Source organism: Lonchura striata, chromosome 7 (genome assembly GCF_050655825.1).
Source record: "Lonchura striata isolate lonStrDom1 chromosome 7, ASM5065582v1, whole genome shotgun sequence".
In the NCBI taxonomy this organism is placed as follows: Eukaryota; Metazoa; Chordata; class Aves; order Passeriformes; family Estrildidae; genus Lonchura; species Lonchura striata.
Genome location: NC_140709.1, coordinates 1,714,459 through 1,731,292, shown reverse-complemented (window position 1 = coordinate 1,731,292; position 16,834 = coordinate 1,714,459). Strand labels below are relative to the sequence as shown.

Sequence of the window (16,834 nt, the reverse complement as noted above, 5' to 3'; positions counted from 1 at the left end):
GGTGTAAAGTCTAAGGGTGCTCAGGCAATATTAACTTTGAATATTAATTTAATCCATGAATTAGGCCAGTGGCTTCTACAAGACCAAATTTATTCAGTCAATTTGTTAATTAAATAAATCAAGTAAAGATTTATTTCATTAACAAATGAATTAAATAAAAATTAAGAATTTTTAGAGAGTGAGAGAGTCTCTCTCAGACTGAGAGACTGAGAACAACTGTCCAAAGCTTTGTTGCTCATCCAATTATACTTGCAATAGAAGAGTTAAGTAGTGAGTAAAGTGGTAGTAGAGAACTTGCAGAGGAAAGGCGAGTTCAGTGCTTACATCACTGGCCAGGATGGCATTATTGAGGGCCAACACTGTGTTTTTATCATCTGTGACAGACAGTTTGCACCCCTTGAGGAATTCCCGGTCCAGTTTGTATTCATACTGCAGGAAGGAAAAAGGAAAGATAAAGTAAGAGAGTCTCTGATCTTCTCCAATTAAAAAAAAAAAAATTCTGAATAGGAGAGATGGGGAAATGGAATATTCGGTGTATTTTGATTTTCTTACATCACTCTGCTGCAGAGAGGACTTGGCTGCTTGGATGAAGTCAGGCCTGTCAGCAATCAGGTGCCAGTGGGCTTTGGCTGCTTCGTATTTCTTCTTATAATCCAGCTGTGTCCAGGGAAAAACAAACAGGAAGAGTTGGTGGGAAACTGGTACTTTGCACACAACACACAGAGGCCAATTCTCTTTTGGCTGGTGAGAAGAGGTAAGAAAATGGATCTACACCAGATTAGGGCTTTTCTCTGGGTCAGGCACAACCCAGCCACTGCAGGTTTCCACTGCTGGATGGAGAAAGGGATAAGAAGGTGGAGGAAGGGATAAAAAGGTGGAGAAAGGGATATGAAGGTGGAGAAAGGGATATGAAGGTGGAGAAAGGGATATGAAGGTGGAGGAAGGAATATGAAGGTGGAGGAAGGGATAAGAATGTGGAGAAAGGGATATGAAGGTGGAGAATGGGATATGAAAGTGGAGAATGGGATATGAAGGACTGAAATGATGTCCTGACTTTGGAGAAGGTGAGAGCTTTCAGATCCTTCCAACTGAAATGGATGCTGGGCACCAATAACAGAAACCACAGGAAAGTTTTCCATGAAGTTTTGTCTCCTAACAGAAACCACAGGAAAGTTTTCCATGAAGTTTTGTCTCCAAGAGCATCATCCCATGGAATTCCTGGGGCAGATGTGTCTCTGCCAGGACAACAGGGGACAGCTGGAAGGCCAGAATGTGTGACACACAAGAACCTCAAGGACAACTCACCAGAGTGAACACTTCAGTATGAAAGAAATTAAAGCACATTTTCTTCCAGCACCGTGAGGATTAGAAGCCATGCCCAAAAATTTCAGTGGAATTTAATTTCTTGTGGAATAATTTCTTGTGGAAATAATTCCTTGTGGCTTCCACTACCAGTTCCCACCACCCTCCAGAATAAAATGAAGCCATGAGCAGGACAGAACTCACGTTGCTGTTCAGTTTGTAGGCGTGCCTGGGAGTTTTGATGTGAACTGAATCTGCCACGACGTTGCAGCGAGATTTGCTCCTCTCATACATTTCTTTGTATTTCAGCTGGAGAAAGACAAAGATGTAAAAAATGTTTGCAAAGATCAGATCAGCATCAACAAGAAAAGCGTTCAAATATTGAAAAACTTCATTAAAATTGCTCCAGTCTGGATAAAATCTTAATAGGAGAAAATGACTGGAGGTGGCACTCAGGGCTGGTGCTGGGGGGGTTGGGCACAGCTTGAATTTGATGGCTTTGAGGTCTTTTCCAACCTAAATAATTCTGGGATTCCATGAAAAATAAATTCTGTTGATACAACTTGATATCAAGCACCTGCCTGAAGGAGGGTCCTCTCCAGCAGCACTTCTCTTTATACAGAAAATGAAGCAGTTTTAACTCACCACAAGGCACAGACTAAGATTAATAAAATCTATTCACAATCAGTCTTTCTGAATATTTCTAGGAGTTTTTTTCCTGAATACTTCTAGTTTTTTGCAGTTATTTTTCTTCAAAATAAGATTTTGAAGAGTCTTATTTTCTGATAGTTACACTAACTGAAAACTCCTACAGAGAAACTCAGCACTCAGTTTGGAGCTTAAAAAAGTCCTTCAATTCACATCTCTGTCTCTCAATGATCCTCTTTAGTATCTGGATAAAAACTATTGATTCCTCCTGGAATAAATTAAATAAATAAATTAAATAAAATAAAAATATTTTTCCTCCTGGAGTTACTAATCCTGTAGAAACCCATGGAGCATCTGGATGAGATTCAGGCTACTTATTCTGACAGTACTACATTGAGTTTCAGAAGTTTCAGCAACCTCATTTATGGATACCTAAGGAACAACTAAAAAACGACAGAAAGAAAAGATAGGAGAAGGAATTAGGAACAGGAGTCCTAAATTCTATCCTATTTTCTCTTTCCTTCTTTTCTATTGCTCCATAATCAATCCATAATCAAAACATATTTGTTTCAGATCAGAATATTTACTTTACATATTCACAGTATCTATATAAAAAATTAATAAACACAGCAATACATGAAATATTTTATTCAAGCCTCAAAAAAAAAATCAGTTACTAGAGGAAGAAAAAACAGAAAAAAACTTCTCCAAATTCATTCAGATTTGGAGACCACTTCCAGGTCATGGCTTTTATTTCTAGTGAGGGGTGGTTTGTCCCAGAAAAAAAATGTTCCAAGCACTGAATGCAGATAGTTTTACAGGCCAATATGGCCTAAGAAGGTGATGATTTTCACTGGCAGCATTAGACAGGAGTCACAAACATTGGCTACCAAGTTAAAAAGTGGATTTGGGGTGGTTTTGGTGCCACAGAGGTTCCACTCACGTCACTGATCCTGTCCTTGACCTTGCGCACGTGCAGCAGCATCGGCGTGTCCTGGATGGTGGTGTAGCCCTTGGGCTTGGCTTTGTTGTACTCCAGCTTGTAAATAATCTGAAGGGACAAATTGGGGCTGGGGTTATTTCTGGGAATCCTTGGTGGCAGCTGGGAATTCCCTGGGGGGGACTGTCCCATCCCCAAGGGTCCACACTTACGTCACTGATCTGCTTGTTGACCTTCGTGGTCCGTAAATACTCTGGAGTATCCAGAACTGTGGTGTATTTGTCCTTCTTCTTCTCATAGTCCTTTTTGTACTGAATCTGGAGATGGGGAAAGGCTCTAAGTTAATAACACAGAGCAGGGCAAAACCTCTCCCAGAGGTGGGATTATATCCATGGGTAAAATTGCAAAACCCTCCCACAAAGCCAAGGAAAGCAGAACATGCACCATGAGCTGAATTGCAAACTCCTTCCTTGCCCAGGAGGCTGCCTGTTTGTTTGTCTGATTCATTTTATGGTTATTTCAAGCTAAAATCTCCAGGACTGAGCTAAAAAAAATCAATCCTTGCAGACCAGAGACTTTTAAATTTCATGATGGACAAAATCTCATTTTTAAATATTCATATCCAGTTGAAATTTGGACTTGGCGATCTTGGAGGTCTTTTCCAACCTGTGAAGATTCCGTGATCAGAGTGAAGAGAAATGTAAATCATCTCACACAGCAGGAGATAAAAATGTTATCAATTATATCCCAATGCCAGGACATTTTCAAGGCTTTGGCAGCGGGATTTGTGCCTTGGTAATAATTTTCTTAAGGATCAGCTTGCCCTGCTCAGGTTTCTAAACCTTTTTTCACAGAGTTCACCAAGTGAGAACAAGTTCAGCAAGGATGGAAATTCATTGTAGGCAGCCTCAAGGCAGCTGGAAAAGGTTAGAATGCATTTTTGAAAAAAGAATTTTCATGCTCTACCCTTTATCAGAAAACAAACCCATGCATTTGAAATCGGACTGCGACAGACAAAATATGAAAAATGATAGACAAATAATCAATGATAACATGGAGTGAACTCAGGAGGACATGCAGGTCAGACATTTCTTTTTTTAAATTCAAACATACACAGAGTTACCTGCAAGGAGTTTTTAGTGAAAGAATATAAATCCACAGAAAAAATGGAACAAAAATGTCTGAAAGACCTTCAGTAATTTGTTACTGAAGAATGTCACTATTGGCACAGGCAATAACAAATTCCAATTCCCTCTGACAGAATTGCTTCCAGTGTATAATTTATATTCCAATTCACGATCAGGAATGATTTTTCCCCTGCAAAGGGTGAGCTGACTGCCAGAAGCTGTGATTTCAGAGCAGAAATAACTGTCTGTGTCTGACACCATTCTGGGCAGATAAATGTTGGAATCTCATCCTGTCCTTCCTCAGTTAAGGAACTGGGGCTACCAAAGGTGACCAGGCCAAGAAATGGTGTCAGAATGAGAACTGGGTTAGGGAAATACCAGGTAGAACTAACATCCAATATCTGAAATGTATAGAAAATTGTTTTTTTTGTACAAGTATGTGGAATTCATACCAAGTGTTTATAATGAAAGGAGATATGGAGACAAGCTCAGCCTGAGCAGAGCGATGTCCAAGAGACAGCAAATATTGTTTCAGATATTCTGTTTTATTTTATCACAGCCAGCATTAAGCACGTGGAGGAATTTTGGGGTCTGAAGTCCATGGATATAGAGGGAGCAGTAAATATGCCAAGTCCAAGCAGCTACAATGGGATTGAAGGTGCCCTAGAGCAGCAGCTCTGCAGATTACCTGGCTCCACAGGTATGTGTTGTAGAGTGCTGTCAGCATGTCTGGCCTCAGAATTTCATTGCATCCGTGCTGCAGGAGCATCTTGGCAAAGGCTTTATAGCTTCTCTGTCCATGCAAATGGCAACCAAGGACAAGAGAGACCCATGAACAACATGAACAACGACACAGCTCTAGATCCCAGGCACTTGGAGAGTGGAGAGATTTAGGCAAGGTGCTGCATGTAGTCATCCACATGTGCATACAATTCACATCTGGATATTTAACACTGCCAAAGGTACAGGTGAACAAATTTTCCTGCTCTCTCATTAAGGAAGTTACGAGTTTTTGGAGGGAGATGAAAGTAAATTAGGGATAAAGGAAAATACGTCCCTGCTGCTTTATCAAGAAATGAGTAAGAAGATTTGAAAAGAGAGGTAATAAACCAATAAACGCTTGATTCTGCATTTTTTAAAACCTCTCCAGTGGCTTCAGGAGGGATGGGATTCCTGATGTCCATTGATGCACAGTAATGGAAGTACATACAGGACAGATGGACAGAGCAGCTCACACAAAAAGTGGCTCCTTTTTGGGTGGCAGGATGGAGATGAAGAGTGAAGAAACATCACAAAAACCACAGGGCTGTGACACTGCTGAGCTGCTCCCCACAGTACCTGACTGCTCAGGGTGCTGCCCCACTTGGCCAGCAGGTTCCTGGGGTCATCCACAATAACGCTGTACCTAGCTTTGAGCTTCTCATAGGCTGCTTTGTATAATTTCTGCTCAGAATAGCACAATACAGCGTAACAAGAGAGGGTTAAGATACAGAGAGGTCACTGGTATAGCCTCTCTACAGGCTGGGGTTGAAAGTTATGTCCAAAAGAGAAAAATACGTTGAGAAAAAAACCCAAAACAACAACAACAACAAAAAAAACAACACCAAAAAAACCAACAAAAAAACCAACCAAACAAAAAAAAACCAAAAAACCCCCCAAAAACCCCTAACAAATTAATTTTAAAAAATCCCAAAACCCTCAAAAAACAAAAAAAAAACCCCAAACAAAATACCCCGAATAATTTTTTTTAAAAAACCAAAAAAAATCAAAACAACAAAAAACCCTAAATAAAAATCCAGAAAAAACCCAAACAAAAAATTTAAAAAAATTTAAAAACAACAAAAAACAACAGAAAAAAAAAAACCACAAAAAACCCCAAACAAACAAAAAACAGCCAAAAAAAACCTTACATGAACCCAAAAAACTAAACAAAAAAAATCCCAAAAATAAACAAAAAACTAAAAAACTCCAAACAAAAAAACTGAAACAAAAAACCCCAAAAACAAGACAAAACAACAAATCAAAATAAAATGAAAAAAAAAAAAAAGAGAGAAGAGGAAGAATATTTCCAAGTCATAAATGCATTTCTACATTGCCTCTGGAAGGCCTACAGCTTAAGGATGTCTCTATTCCACCCCTTCAATAAGCAATTTTATGACTGAATTTCTCCATGAAAAGTAACTGCAGAAGCAACTCTGTGTTGGAGATTCCTGAGTTGAGTCCAAAGAGAACACAATGAGATGTTATTAAAAAAAACATCACTTATATAACAGAAGATATTTAGGCAAGTATTTCAATATATGGAGCTCCCAGTGATAAAATTTTGTGTGTTTATGTTTCTGATATTAATTTTTTTCCTTATTTGCTCTATGAATAATAGCAAGACTGAACAACCTTCATTAAAATTCAGGTATTTGTTGTGAAACAGCTTTTCTTACCTAGAACAGGTAATACAGTAATAAAGTTAGTGGCAGGTAATGATACGACACAATGGCTGGTGAAAAAGAATGAAATATAAGATATAAATATCTAAATATCTGTTTCTTTACTTGAAAAGCATCAGATTTTGAATCACCCTGAATGTGATGTTTTCTATGGAATCTGTCCTGGGGTGTAAAGCACTAATCCAACAAACTCCAGGAGAGATTTGAATTTTAAACCCAGGGGTGTTCATTAATTATTAGGTTGTGTCAATTGTTTCTTTAGAACTACAGGAGGAAAATAAGAAAAAGCTGAGTTGTGGAGTGGAAAAATTCCAGGCAAAGTCACTGACATTAAAGGAGCTGTGGAAACTTCAGACATAACTCTGTCTTCCTAACACCAATAAAGATTTTACCAATGTTTTAAGAAAGCAATTGGAATTCTGTCCACACCTTTTTGAGATGGAAACCAACCCTCAGGGTCACTGTACCAGCAGCATTATTTAAGTCAGCAAAGGAAAAGTTCCTTTGCCATGAAAAATTAATGAACGTGGGGGGGGATTTCACTTTCTAGACTCTGCAAACTTGCTCTGTCCTAATACTCAGAGAAAAAAAAAAAAACAAAAAAACCACTTGTCTTTCATTACTTTAGTTTGATCTTAAAGCATCTTTAAGCCTGATTTTAAGGAAATTAAGGAAGTTTTACTTCAACTCTGTATTTACTCACAGTCCAACCCCTTAAGGCTGAGCCTACAGAAATCTTTACTTACCCCATCCATCAGCTGAGTTGCATATTTAAAATGTTCATTGATTGGAGAGTCAGCCACGTACTTGAACTTGGACTTGGTCTTCTCAAAATTCTCCTTGTACTTGCACTGCAGCCAAAGAAAATTAAATACACAAAACCCAGCCCATGTTAGTCCAAAGAAAGGTAAGGCAATGAAAATGTGATTTTAGAGAGAAATTGTGGCCAAAAATGGTGGAATTATTGCATTTGTGAGTTAACTTTTCTACCAACAACAAATTGCTGTAAATGGACAGCAAATGTCCAAAAACACTCTGCAACAATTCAGGGTGTGTCACTCACCCCACTGTAGAGCACTTTATTCTGCTCTGCCAGGACAAAACTTGGAGTATCCCACACATAGCAACCAGTGCCTTTGAGCCATTCCAGGTCTTCCTTGTATTTAACCTTTAGAAAAGAAGTAAAAAGACTCAGTTTTAAGCAGATAATCCGTGCTGAAATAAAGCCCAGCACCAGGTGTGGCAAAGAGAGTTACATACATTATAAAATAACTTAGTTTCTCCTATTTTTGTCACGGACTCAGTTTATTAACACACACTATCATTAGCTGCTGCAGTTTCTGTGTGAATTAAAAAGATTGTACAGGTAAGGGGTTATTATGTATGTACAGAAATGTACAATTAAAGGTTGTCACAGGGCTAAACAAATCTAAGCAGATACAACTGAAATTAATTTAAATTAATGTAAATTAATTTAAACTAATTTGACAAGGGGAGGGTGTGCTGCAGCTTTAGCCATCAGATTGTGTCAGTTCCCAGGGCAAATTGTAAATCACTGAAAAACTTCAGCTGCTTTCCCTTTGTTGGGAAGGAATGTTTGGGCTCACTTGGAGAGCACTTGGACCTTTCCCTGGGGGCCATGCAGGAGCTGCTGGGACTCACATCACTGATGGCATCCGTGACCAGGCGGTGGTGGAAGTGCTCGGGCCGGTCTGGGATGGATCTCCAGATTCCCAGCTGGCTCATGTAATTCTCCTTATACTTCACCTACGGAGACAGTTGAAGAATTAAGTAAAACAATCGAAGAGAACACTCCAGACAACACAAAATTCCATTTTTCCACCCCTGAAACAGCAGAACTAAAAGAGTAGAAATGAGATTAACTTGTAACGCCAACAGCAATCAATATTCCAGAGAAAGAGAGAAATCAACACTGACAATGCTGATTTTTTTCCCAATTATTTGACATAATGAAATGGAACAAAAGGCTAAGTGGCCTATTAGAGGTTACTGAGTGTCAAACACTAATTAGGAATGAAGATGCTGTACATACACTGCTGATGTCATCAGTGACCTTCCTGTGGTACACGATGTCCAGAGCATCCTTCACGGTGTGGTATTTGCCCTTGGTGTTCTCAAAGGTTTCTTTGTAGCGCAGCTGGGAGGGAAAAAAAAAAGCCACAAAAGAAGGGATTAATGTGCCAGGAGCTGTTCCAGTTACATTTCTCACTTCTCAGGAATGATGCCCAGGGATATGTTGCTGTCTGACACCCCAACATACCCAGGGATATGCTGCTGTCTGATTCCCCAAGCCCTGAAGAATTTTAGGAGGCTGCCTACAACCAGTTGTAATTTCACTGAGACTTGTGGTAAAAATTACAGAGAATTTCACCCAATTCCCTTTCAGAGTGAGGAAAAAACATCCCTGCATCCTAGGAGTGCTCTCTAGAGTAGCACAGGGACCACTTCTGGCAGAAAAATCTTCCCTGCCCTCCTCTAGAAGAAAGCAGGAAGATCATCCCAGAGGAGAAGTTCCCATGTGCAGAAGAGCTGGGATGCTCCTTGGCAGTATTTAAAAATCACTCTTAGAGCAGTAAGACTAAATAAACCTTAGAACAAAGCACCAACCCTGCACATATCCCTTCACATCCTGCTGCTTCTGAAATATATGGAAAAGCTCTCACAAATGAGCATTTTTAAATTGCCTCAAATCACAAATAACTATTCCACGCTTGAAAAAAATCAATTTCACCTTAACAACCTCCTGTGCAGCAGCTCTGGTAATTTTTCTCTCTAATCTACTTCTGAATTTGAAAAATGAACACATTCCCAGTGACAGGCCAGTTTACTTCTAGCACAAAACTGAGATGAAAAAGCTGATAAAAGCTATTTTATCCTGGCCCCAGCATCAATCACTTCACTCTAGTCTGCTCTCTTTGGAGACTTGATGAGTAAGCAAATTATTTTAATTCTGTTTTTACTTTGCTGTATGGCCACACTTCAGTGCAATGGGAAATAAAAATGAATTCTAAAAATTGGAAGAGAAAAAAAAAAAAAGGCATTGCAGTAGAATCCAATCAAAACTTAATCATGTTCCTAATTTCAAATGGAAATGGACATGTAAATAAGGAGATTTCCCTGATGGGGGACACTGAGCTATTCTGTGCTTTGCATGCTTGTTCCTCACTGACTTTTCCTATTCTTTTCATGCAAGGAAAAGCAGCAGGGGTGTTGCTGGAGTACTCACATCACTGGCATTCAGGTAGGCTCTCTTGGCTCTGATCAGCACTGGGGTGTCAGGGACAGGGGTGTATTTGTGCTTCATCTTCTCATACTGGGTTTTGTACTTTTTCTGAGAGAGGCAGCAAGAAGGAAAAATCATCATTGTAATTTTAGAAGCACTTGCCAACGTGCAAAAAAAAAAAAAAGCTAAAACACGTTTTCAGAATGATTTATTTCACCAGGACTTACAAAGGAAATGTGGAATTTAAGTATAAGAGAGAGAAAAATTAATGAAGGCTAAACAGATTTGAGCCTTGAAATTATCACTACAATTAGAAATAAAACTTCTGAAGAGTTCAGCCCAGTGGCAGCAAATTAGAAAAGAAGATTTTACCTCACTGATCATGTCCTTGACATTCCTGGCATGTGCAAAGGCTTGAGTCTGACCATCAGCATGATGGTGGGGTCTCTCCTTTGTGGCAAGCTCCACGTACAAGTACTGCAGCAAGAAGAAAATAATCAAGAAAAAGCCACACTTCTACTAAATTCTACCTTATGACTCTGAAAAGCAGCTGTAAATTCACAATACAAACATAACCACCAATTTCTAGGAATCCTACATTGCTTGGAAAAGGCCTGGAATTCTTTTGCTGTACTTTAATAATATATTAAGAAGGACCCATTGATTGATTTTTATATCAGCACAATTTCTTCACCTGGCTCTGTATTTTTTGTCCTGTCTTGGCTCTGATGAAGTCAGGTGTATCAAGGATGGAAGTGTATTTTGTCTTCAGCTCATTGCCTGCAGCTCTGTAAACCAGCTGGAAAAAGATAGGTCCAGGAATTATTTCTTCTGCTATTGTTTAGAAGCTGCACAGTCACAGCTTTGCAATTATAACATCTCATCTAGTCCAGTAAAAATTACAGGGAGGGGTTAATTACAGCTGCACAATTGTGCAGAAATAACAGAATTTACCTCACTCAGATGCGTTTTTAGTTCCTGCACTGCTCTGTACCCAGGAGTATCCAACACCACCTGGAATTTAGGCCACATTTTCTTGGCAGTACTTGTGTAGATATAATTGGACTGCAAAGGAAAAGCAGTATTAATAAAGGAAATTTTACAGTGCAACCCAACAGTGTTCTGAAACAACAAATTGGCTGCACAGCACAAAATTCTCTCATTCTTTGCTCATTTTCATCTGTTTCACTTCCTGCATGCACAGAAATAAATCCACTGTTGTCACACTCAATTCCCAGGGGAAAAGTCTTACCCAGAGCTTGCGGAGCTCACGGGCACGGACCATGTCAGGGGTGTCATACAGGAAGCAACCCAAGCCCTTCAGCCACCTCAGGTCCTCTTTGTATTTATTCTGTAAGAGAAATTAAAATCAACAGTTGACTTTTGGGATCATTTCAATCTCCAGTCCTTAAATGCAGTGATGTTGAAACTCAAAATGTCCCTCAGACATTTTTGGAGGTTCCAGGCCCAGGTCAGAAGCATTTGACACCCTGGCACAGCTGGAAACAGCTGTGATTTTGGGTTTGAGCCATGGAATGAGTTACCAACCTTGCAGGAAGAGCAAGAAGTCACAAAAGTTTAGATATTAGAGTAGAAGTAGTCACAAAGTAGAGGGAAGAATTTTTGAGTGCTGTACAGGGGGGTTTTGGTTTTGTACATGGGGTCAGAGGTTTTAAGATGGATTTGGGATTTGGGCCTGTCCTGTCCTCCCTCTTTCTCCTTCCTCACCTCCATGTTCTTGGTGATGTTGGCACTCACAGATTGGTTTGGAGTAGAAAAGCACCATTTAATATAGGTAATAGGCATTGGGAAAAACTGTAAACATGTAACACGTAATGTACCATATAAAAGATAGAAAAGCACCATTTAATATAGGTAATAGGCATTGGGAAAAACTGTAAACATGTAACATGTGATGTACCATATAAAAGATAGAAAATCACCATTTAATTTAGGTAATGGGCATTGGGGGAAACCTGTAAACATGTAACACGTAATGTACCATATAAAAGATAGAAAATCACCATTTAATATAGGTAATGGGCATTGGGGAAAAACTGTAACCATGTAACACGTAATGTACCATATAAAGGAGAGCAGCAGCCCTGGGTGGGAGAGAAGAAGCAGTCGGGGTCAGAGAGGATGTCAGGGTGTGTGTGTGCCTCTGCCTGAGCTCTGAGCAAACCACAGCAGCTCAAGGAGAAAATCTTTTAGATAACTTGCAATAAACTCCCTTGAGACCCAACAACAGAGACTGCTGAGCCTTTCTTTGGAAGCTCGGGTTGGAGGAGAGACTTTTCCAGCACACGAAGCCACCCTCGACCTTGGGTGAGCTCCAGCACAGTGAGAAAAGCATTTTTTTGTTACAGAACAGAAAGGAAGTGAGAGAAAGCCAGCCCCACTCCCAGCAGAGAGGTTTTGACCCCACTGCAGCTGCTTACATCACTGGTGATGTCCCCGACGTAGCGACAGTGCAGCACGTGAGGGGTGTAGGGCAGGGAGATCAGGTGGCCCTGCATCTTGAAGAAATCTGACTTGTAGATCAGCTGGAAAACAAAGAACAAAACAGCATTTCAGCTGTTTGCTCAGGGGATAATCTCAGTTTCTTCAGCTGCTCTGTTAGGAAGGCACCTACATCACTGACAGCCTCCTGGGTGGCTCTGACTTGGCGGAGTTCAGGCGTGTCAGGGGTGGTGTGAATCTTGTCCTTGTTCTTGTGGTAGGTTGCCCTGTACAGCCTCTGTCACAAGAGACAACATTCTGCATTTTAACACAGCTCAAAACCTTGAAATGGCAAAGAAGTTCAGCACAGCGCATGCACTTCTTACACAAATTACTGTTTTCTACCCAGGCAAAGATTTTCCATTAATTGTTTTTAATAAATTCTGGCAATCTTAGTCTGTAATCCTAAAAGCATGTAAATACATATATTTAATTTTCATGCTATTAAAGATCAAATAAGTGAGTAAAGATATATAAAACCCAAAACTACTGTGACCCAATTTTATACAGATGAAATAATTTCTATTCAACTTTAATCACAGCTAATAAAATCAGGCTGCAGTTTTATATAACAATAACAGTTACAGCCTGGATCAATGATCCCTCACCATTCTTGATGGATACTTCTCTAAATAAATTTAAAAAGCCTCAGAGAAGAGGGATCCTACACCTCAGCAGTCAATGTACTCTCATTATACATATCTTGGGCACTGCAAATACAATTCAAAGTAAATCCATATATTTACTGTACCTCGTTAATGACTTGATTGACCTTCCTCACATTTTCAAAGCCAACATCTTTAGGTCCCAGAGTGTAGCCCTTGGCTTTCATGTGTTCATAGGCTTCTTTATATTTCAGCTGTAAGAAGTACAAAAGCACACAGAAACTAAATTAGATTATGATTCTGGCTACACTGCAGCTCTGACAACAATTTATGCTGTATAAAGAGACAGATTTTTAGAGATAAAACAACTCAGATGTGGCTTTATCAGAGTTAAATACACCACACACCATAATTATCTCTCCCTTTACCATATAGCCCAAAATTAATAATATAATACTTTTTTTTTTTTTTGCATCTAATAAGGTATTTGCATAATGCTAAGGAAATTTCTATTTTGATAGTAAAGGCCCAAGCTGAGAGTCCCTTATGTGGGGCTGCTGATCATTGCCATGGTGTAGAAGGATGATTTGGAAGGATTTCGAGCCTGACTTACATCACTGCCGATGTGCTGGACGTGTTTGGCGTGCTGGAAGTTGGGAGTGTCCGTGGGAAGGCTGTACCCAGTGGGCAGAGCATTCACACCAGCCCAGCGATACAAATTCTGCAAGAGCAGAGAGAAAGACTCTGTACAACTGTCAGCAATGCTTGAGGGAAACATCCCTCCATCCTGGACGTCTCTCCATCACAACTGGCAAAAGATTTTCCCCATGCCCGGGGGAAAAATACATTAAAATGCTTTTTTATAGCTCAGAGGAGGATATTTTCCCACAGAGCAGTGACATGCAGCTTCACCTGAAAAGCTAAAAGCAGACAATTTGGTTTTTCAGTGTCACAAACTCTGTGGAGCCTGAAGTTTTGTACTTGCCTCACTCTGTATTTTGTTTGCATTGTATGCCCGCTCCAGATCCACTGTTTTATCAGTGGGGATCATCTTGCCTTGGACATTCTTCTTGTAATCACCACGATAGACAGCCTGGCAAAGAGAAAAAGTCATAATTGTCACATTCTCTCACAGTGTGTTTTGTTTGCCTACAATGGGAATTGTTCCTAAATAACTGGATTAAAGTTTTTTGGCTTCAGGAAATTAATGATTTTAGTGATTTAGTGTCTACAATGAGGTGTAGATAACCAAAAATTATTAAAATTGAATTATTAAAAACATATTAAAAGTCCCATTTCTAAAGCTGGTGTGGTAACAGCATTTGGAATACTGACTGGAAGGTGAGAGAAACACTTACTTCACTTAAATTCAAGGCACTGATTACATTCTGGACATAGACAGGAGTGTCCGTGACCACAGTGAAGTCCTTCTTCATTTTTTCTGCCTTAGATTTGTACTTAATCTGCAGAGAGAAAGCAAGAGCTCTAATTACTAGGGCTAGTAATTGTTAATTTATTTTATTGTATTATCATATTTACTATCCTCGCTATTTCATCACTGAGCAATTTTATTAGTGAACCAGCATTAAAACTGAAAGTATACTGGAACTATGGCTTGTTACTTAATGAATCCTTCAACCAAGAAGGATAAATAAGATTTTTCAGACTACACCTGGAGTGGAGTAAAGCCACAGTGGAGTGAAAAAGAAGCAAACCCAGAGTTATGCACTCACATCACTGCGAAGGTCATAGGCCTGCTTGGCATGGAGGATTTCAGGAGTGTCCCAGACAAAGCAGCCAATGCCTTTCAGCCAGTTCAGGTCATCCTTGTAGATAACCTAAGGAAGCAGAGAAGGAACCTGTCAGGATTCCACCAGGACCTAATCCCTTATTTCTAAATCACTCCAAAACACAGCTGTCAAATGATGGCAAGGAATGTTTCCACTACTTTGATTTTTTTGTTTTGGTTTTTGTTTGTTTGTTTGAGAAAATCAAAACAATTCCTTCAGGAATTTAAATAATGTTTGTTCATTTTTCTTCAATTTGGGCAATAAATTAAACATGCAATGATTTAAAAAAAAAAAAAAACACCAGCACATCCTACTGGGCTCTGATTTACTGCCAGACCCTACTCCTGGGCTGACCTGCTCAAGCCAAATGTGTTGAAGCTTTGCCCAACCAGGATTTTCTCAGACTTCCAAAGTTGCCACACCACATGCAACCAAATAAAGGACAATTTAAAGACAGGGTAGAACTGCAATGACCCAAATGCCTAAACTATTAACATTGGAATTATTGAAACTGCTGCACAGAGGTTGTGGACTCACCATCCCTGGAAGTGTCCAAGGCCAGGTTGGACAGGGCTTGGAGCAACCTGGGATATTGGAAGGTGTTCCATGGCAGGAAGTGGAACTGGATGAGCTTTAAGGTCCTTCCCAACCCAAACCACTCTGGGATTTTCTGTTTCAGTTCAAATCAAAGCCCTATCTCAATGACCCATTTATTGCCAAGTGGCAACTTCAGAGCGCTCCAGCGACATTTTTGCTAAATAATTTCCTCCAACAGAGCACAAATGAAGGAAAATTCTCAAAAGTGAGCCAGGAACAAATGAGTTGGGGACTCACATCACTGACTTGGTCGGTGACTCTTCTCACGTGGGTGTTGACCTGCAGGTCTGGCAGACAGAGCCACTCGTGGAGGCGCGTGCGATAATCGACCTCGCTGACCTTCTTCTGGGCATCCTTGGCTGAGATGATGTCCACCATGTCTGGGACAATGTGCACCTTGGCTTTGGTCTTCTCATAGGCTTCTTTGTACAGACGCTGTGGAGTTAAAGCAGAAGAATAAATTGTTGATGAATTTGGAGGAAATAATTGCTATTTTAATGGGATGTCAGTGGGAGAGAGATCACTTTGGTCCTGACTAAAATCAACATCTGGCCTACTCTAGAAATAATTTGCAGAACCTCAACAAGGGAGGTAAAATTTGATTTGTTCACTTTTCATTGTGCTGATGAGTTAAAAGTAGGCAGATGATGATTTTGCCCATATTACCCTAAAGTTTTGGCCATGCAGGCAATGAAGTAATTGAATTAAAACTTAAATTTATTGTTGTAGTCTAGAATTTAGCAAATATTGCACACTGCCAAATGCACGTGGGAATGGGATGTCTGGGTCAAGGCACGGGGATTCCTTGAGTGGCTGCTTCTGAGATGAGCAGGAAAACACACATCCAGAACCAACACTTACATCAATGTTGAGCTTCCCAACTCTGAGGCACCTTTCTGTATTGGGATCATCCTCAACTCCTCTGGGGAGGGTGTACAGGGCTTTGAACTTGTCATATTCCTCACGGTATTTGACCTGAGCACAAGCAAAGAAATGCAACAATTGACTGACTCCAATGACTCAGCTGTGAGGTTGGAACAAAATTCATCAGCATTAAGAAAAAAGGTGAGTCCAACAAGCAGAGAAAGATTTTAAACCAGGATTTTAATTTTCTGTTTTGTCTTAAATGGAGAAGAAAGCACATAATAACAAGCAGGTTGTAAAACAACAGCTGACTAGAGGGTTTTAAAAATTAATAGATGTAGAATAAGGCACTCATTTATCCTTCCAGCTGTTTAATTTAAAGAGATCCGTGGAGTGGTCTCTCTTAATTCTAATTTCATAAAGCATAAGATGTTTTCTATACTTAGTAAACATAATTTAAAGATTTTTGGTGTTTTTCTGACCTGGATGCTCATGAAACTTAGACTAGAAAAAACATAACATTTTCAGTTTGGATTACTAAAAATAATGATTTTTTTTCCATGACAAGAAGCCACAAAGGACTCTTAACCAAATGACAATCAGAGAAAAATAATTATCTACAGATACATATTATATCTCAATTTAAAGGGGAAGGAAAATTAAGCTTAAAAGTTATTTATATCAATAGCAGATGCAAGGCATGAACAATTTAATTGTTAGAATTTTTTAATCACTGCAGTGATTAAAAAAACCAAGAATTTAATTCACTTA

The 16,834-nt window shown here is 39.6% G+C and overlaps 1 protein-coding gene across 41 annotated transcripts in view; it reads right to left on the bottom strand.

Moving 5' to 3' along the window:
- The window catches only part of NEB (nebulin), a 105,308-nt gene that overhangs the window by 31,357 nt on the left and 57,117 nt on the right, over positions 1–16,834 (bottom strand). For 38 of the 41 annotated variants that reach the window (XM_085584012.1, XM_085584017.1, XM_085584014.1 and 35 more), the window contains 24 exons: positions 16,061–16,174; positions 15,437–15,634; positions 14,546–14,650; positions 14,171–14,275; positions 13,798–13,905; positions 13,426–13,533; positions 12,959–13,066; positions 12,341–12,445; positions 12,147–12,251; positions 10,958–11,056; positions 10,660–10,770; positions 10,400–10,504; positions 10,078–10,182; positions 9,709–9,813; positions 8,515–8,619; positions 8,124–8,228; positions 7,525–7,629; positions 7,208–7,312; positions 5,356–5,460; positions 3,103–3,207; positions 2,894–3,001; positions 1,507–1,611; positions 553–657; positions 325–429 (listed from right to left, as the gene is read on the bottom strand). In XM_085584012.1, the coding sequence (XP_085440138.1) occupies positions 325–429; positions 553–657; positions 1,507–1,611; positions 2,894–3,001; positions 3,103–3,207; positions 5,356–5,460; positions 7,208–7,312; positions 7,525–7,629; positions 8,124–8,228; positions 8,515–8,619; positions 9,709–9,813; positions 10,078–10,182; positions 10,400–10,504; positions 10,660–10,770; positions 10,958–11,056; positions 12,147–12,251; positions 12,341–12,445; positions 12,959–13,066; positions 13,426–13,533; positions 13,798–13,905; positions 14,171–14,275; positions 14,546–14,650; positions 15,437–15,634; positions 16,061–16,174 (2,634 nt within the window). Of the gene's footprint in view, positions 1–324; positions 430–552; positions 658–1,506; positions 1,612–2,893; positions 3,002–3,102; positions 3,208–4,705; positions 4,811–5,355; positions 5,461–7,207; positions 7,313–7,524; positions 7,630–8,123; positions 8,229–8,514; positions 8,620–9,708; positions 9,814–10,077; positions 10,183–10,399; positions 10,505–10,659; positions 10,771–10,957; positions 11,057–12,146; positions 12,252–12,340; positions 12,446–12,958; positions 13,067–13,425; positions 13,534–13,797; positions 13,906–14,170; positions 14,276–14,545; positions 14,651–15,436; positions 15,635–16,060; positions 16,175–16,834 lie in introns of all 41 variants that reach the window. The other 3 variants (XM_085584013.1, XM_085584020.1, XM_077784875.2) reach the window with 1 other exon arrangement.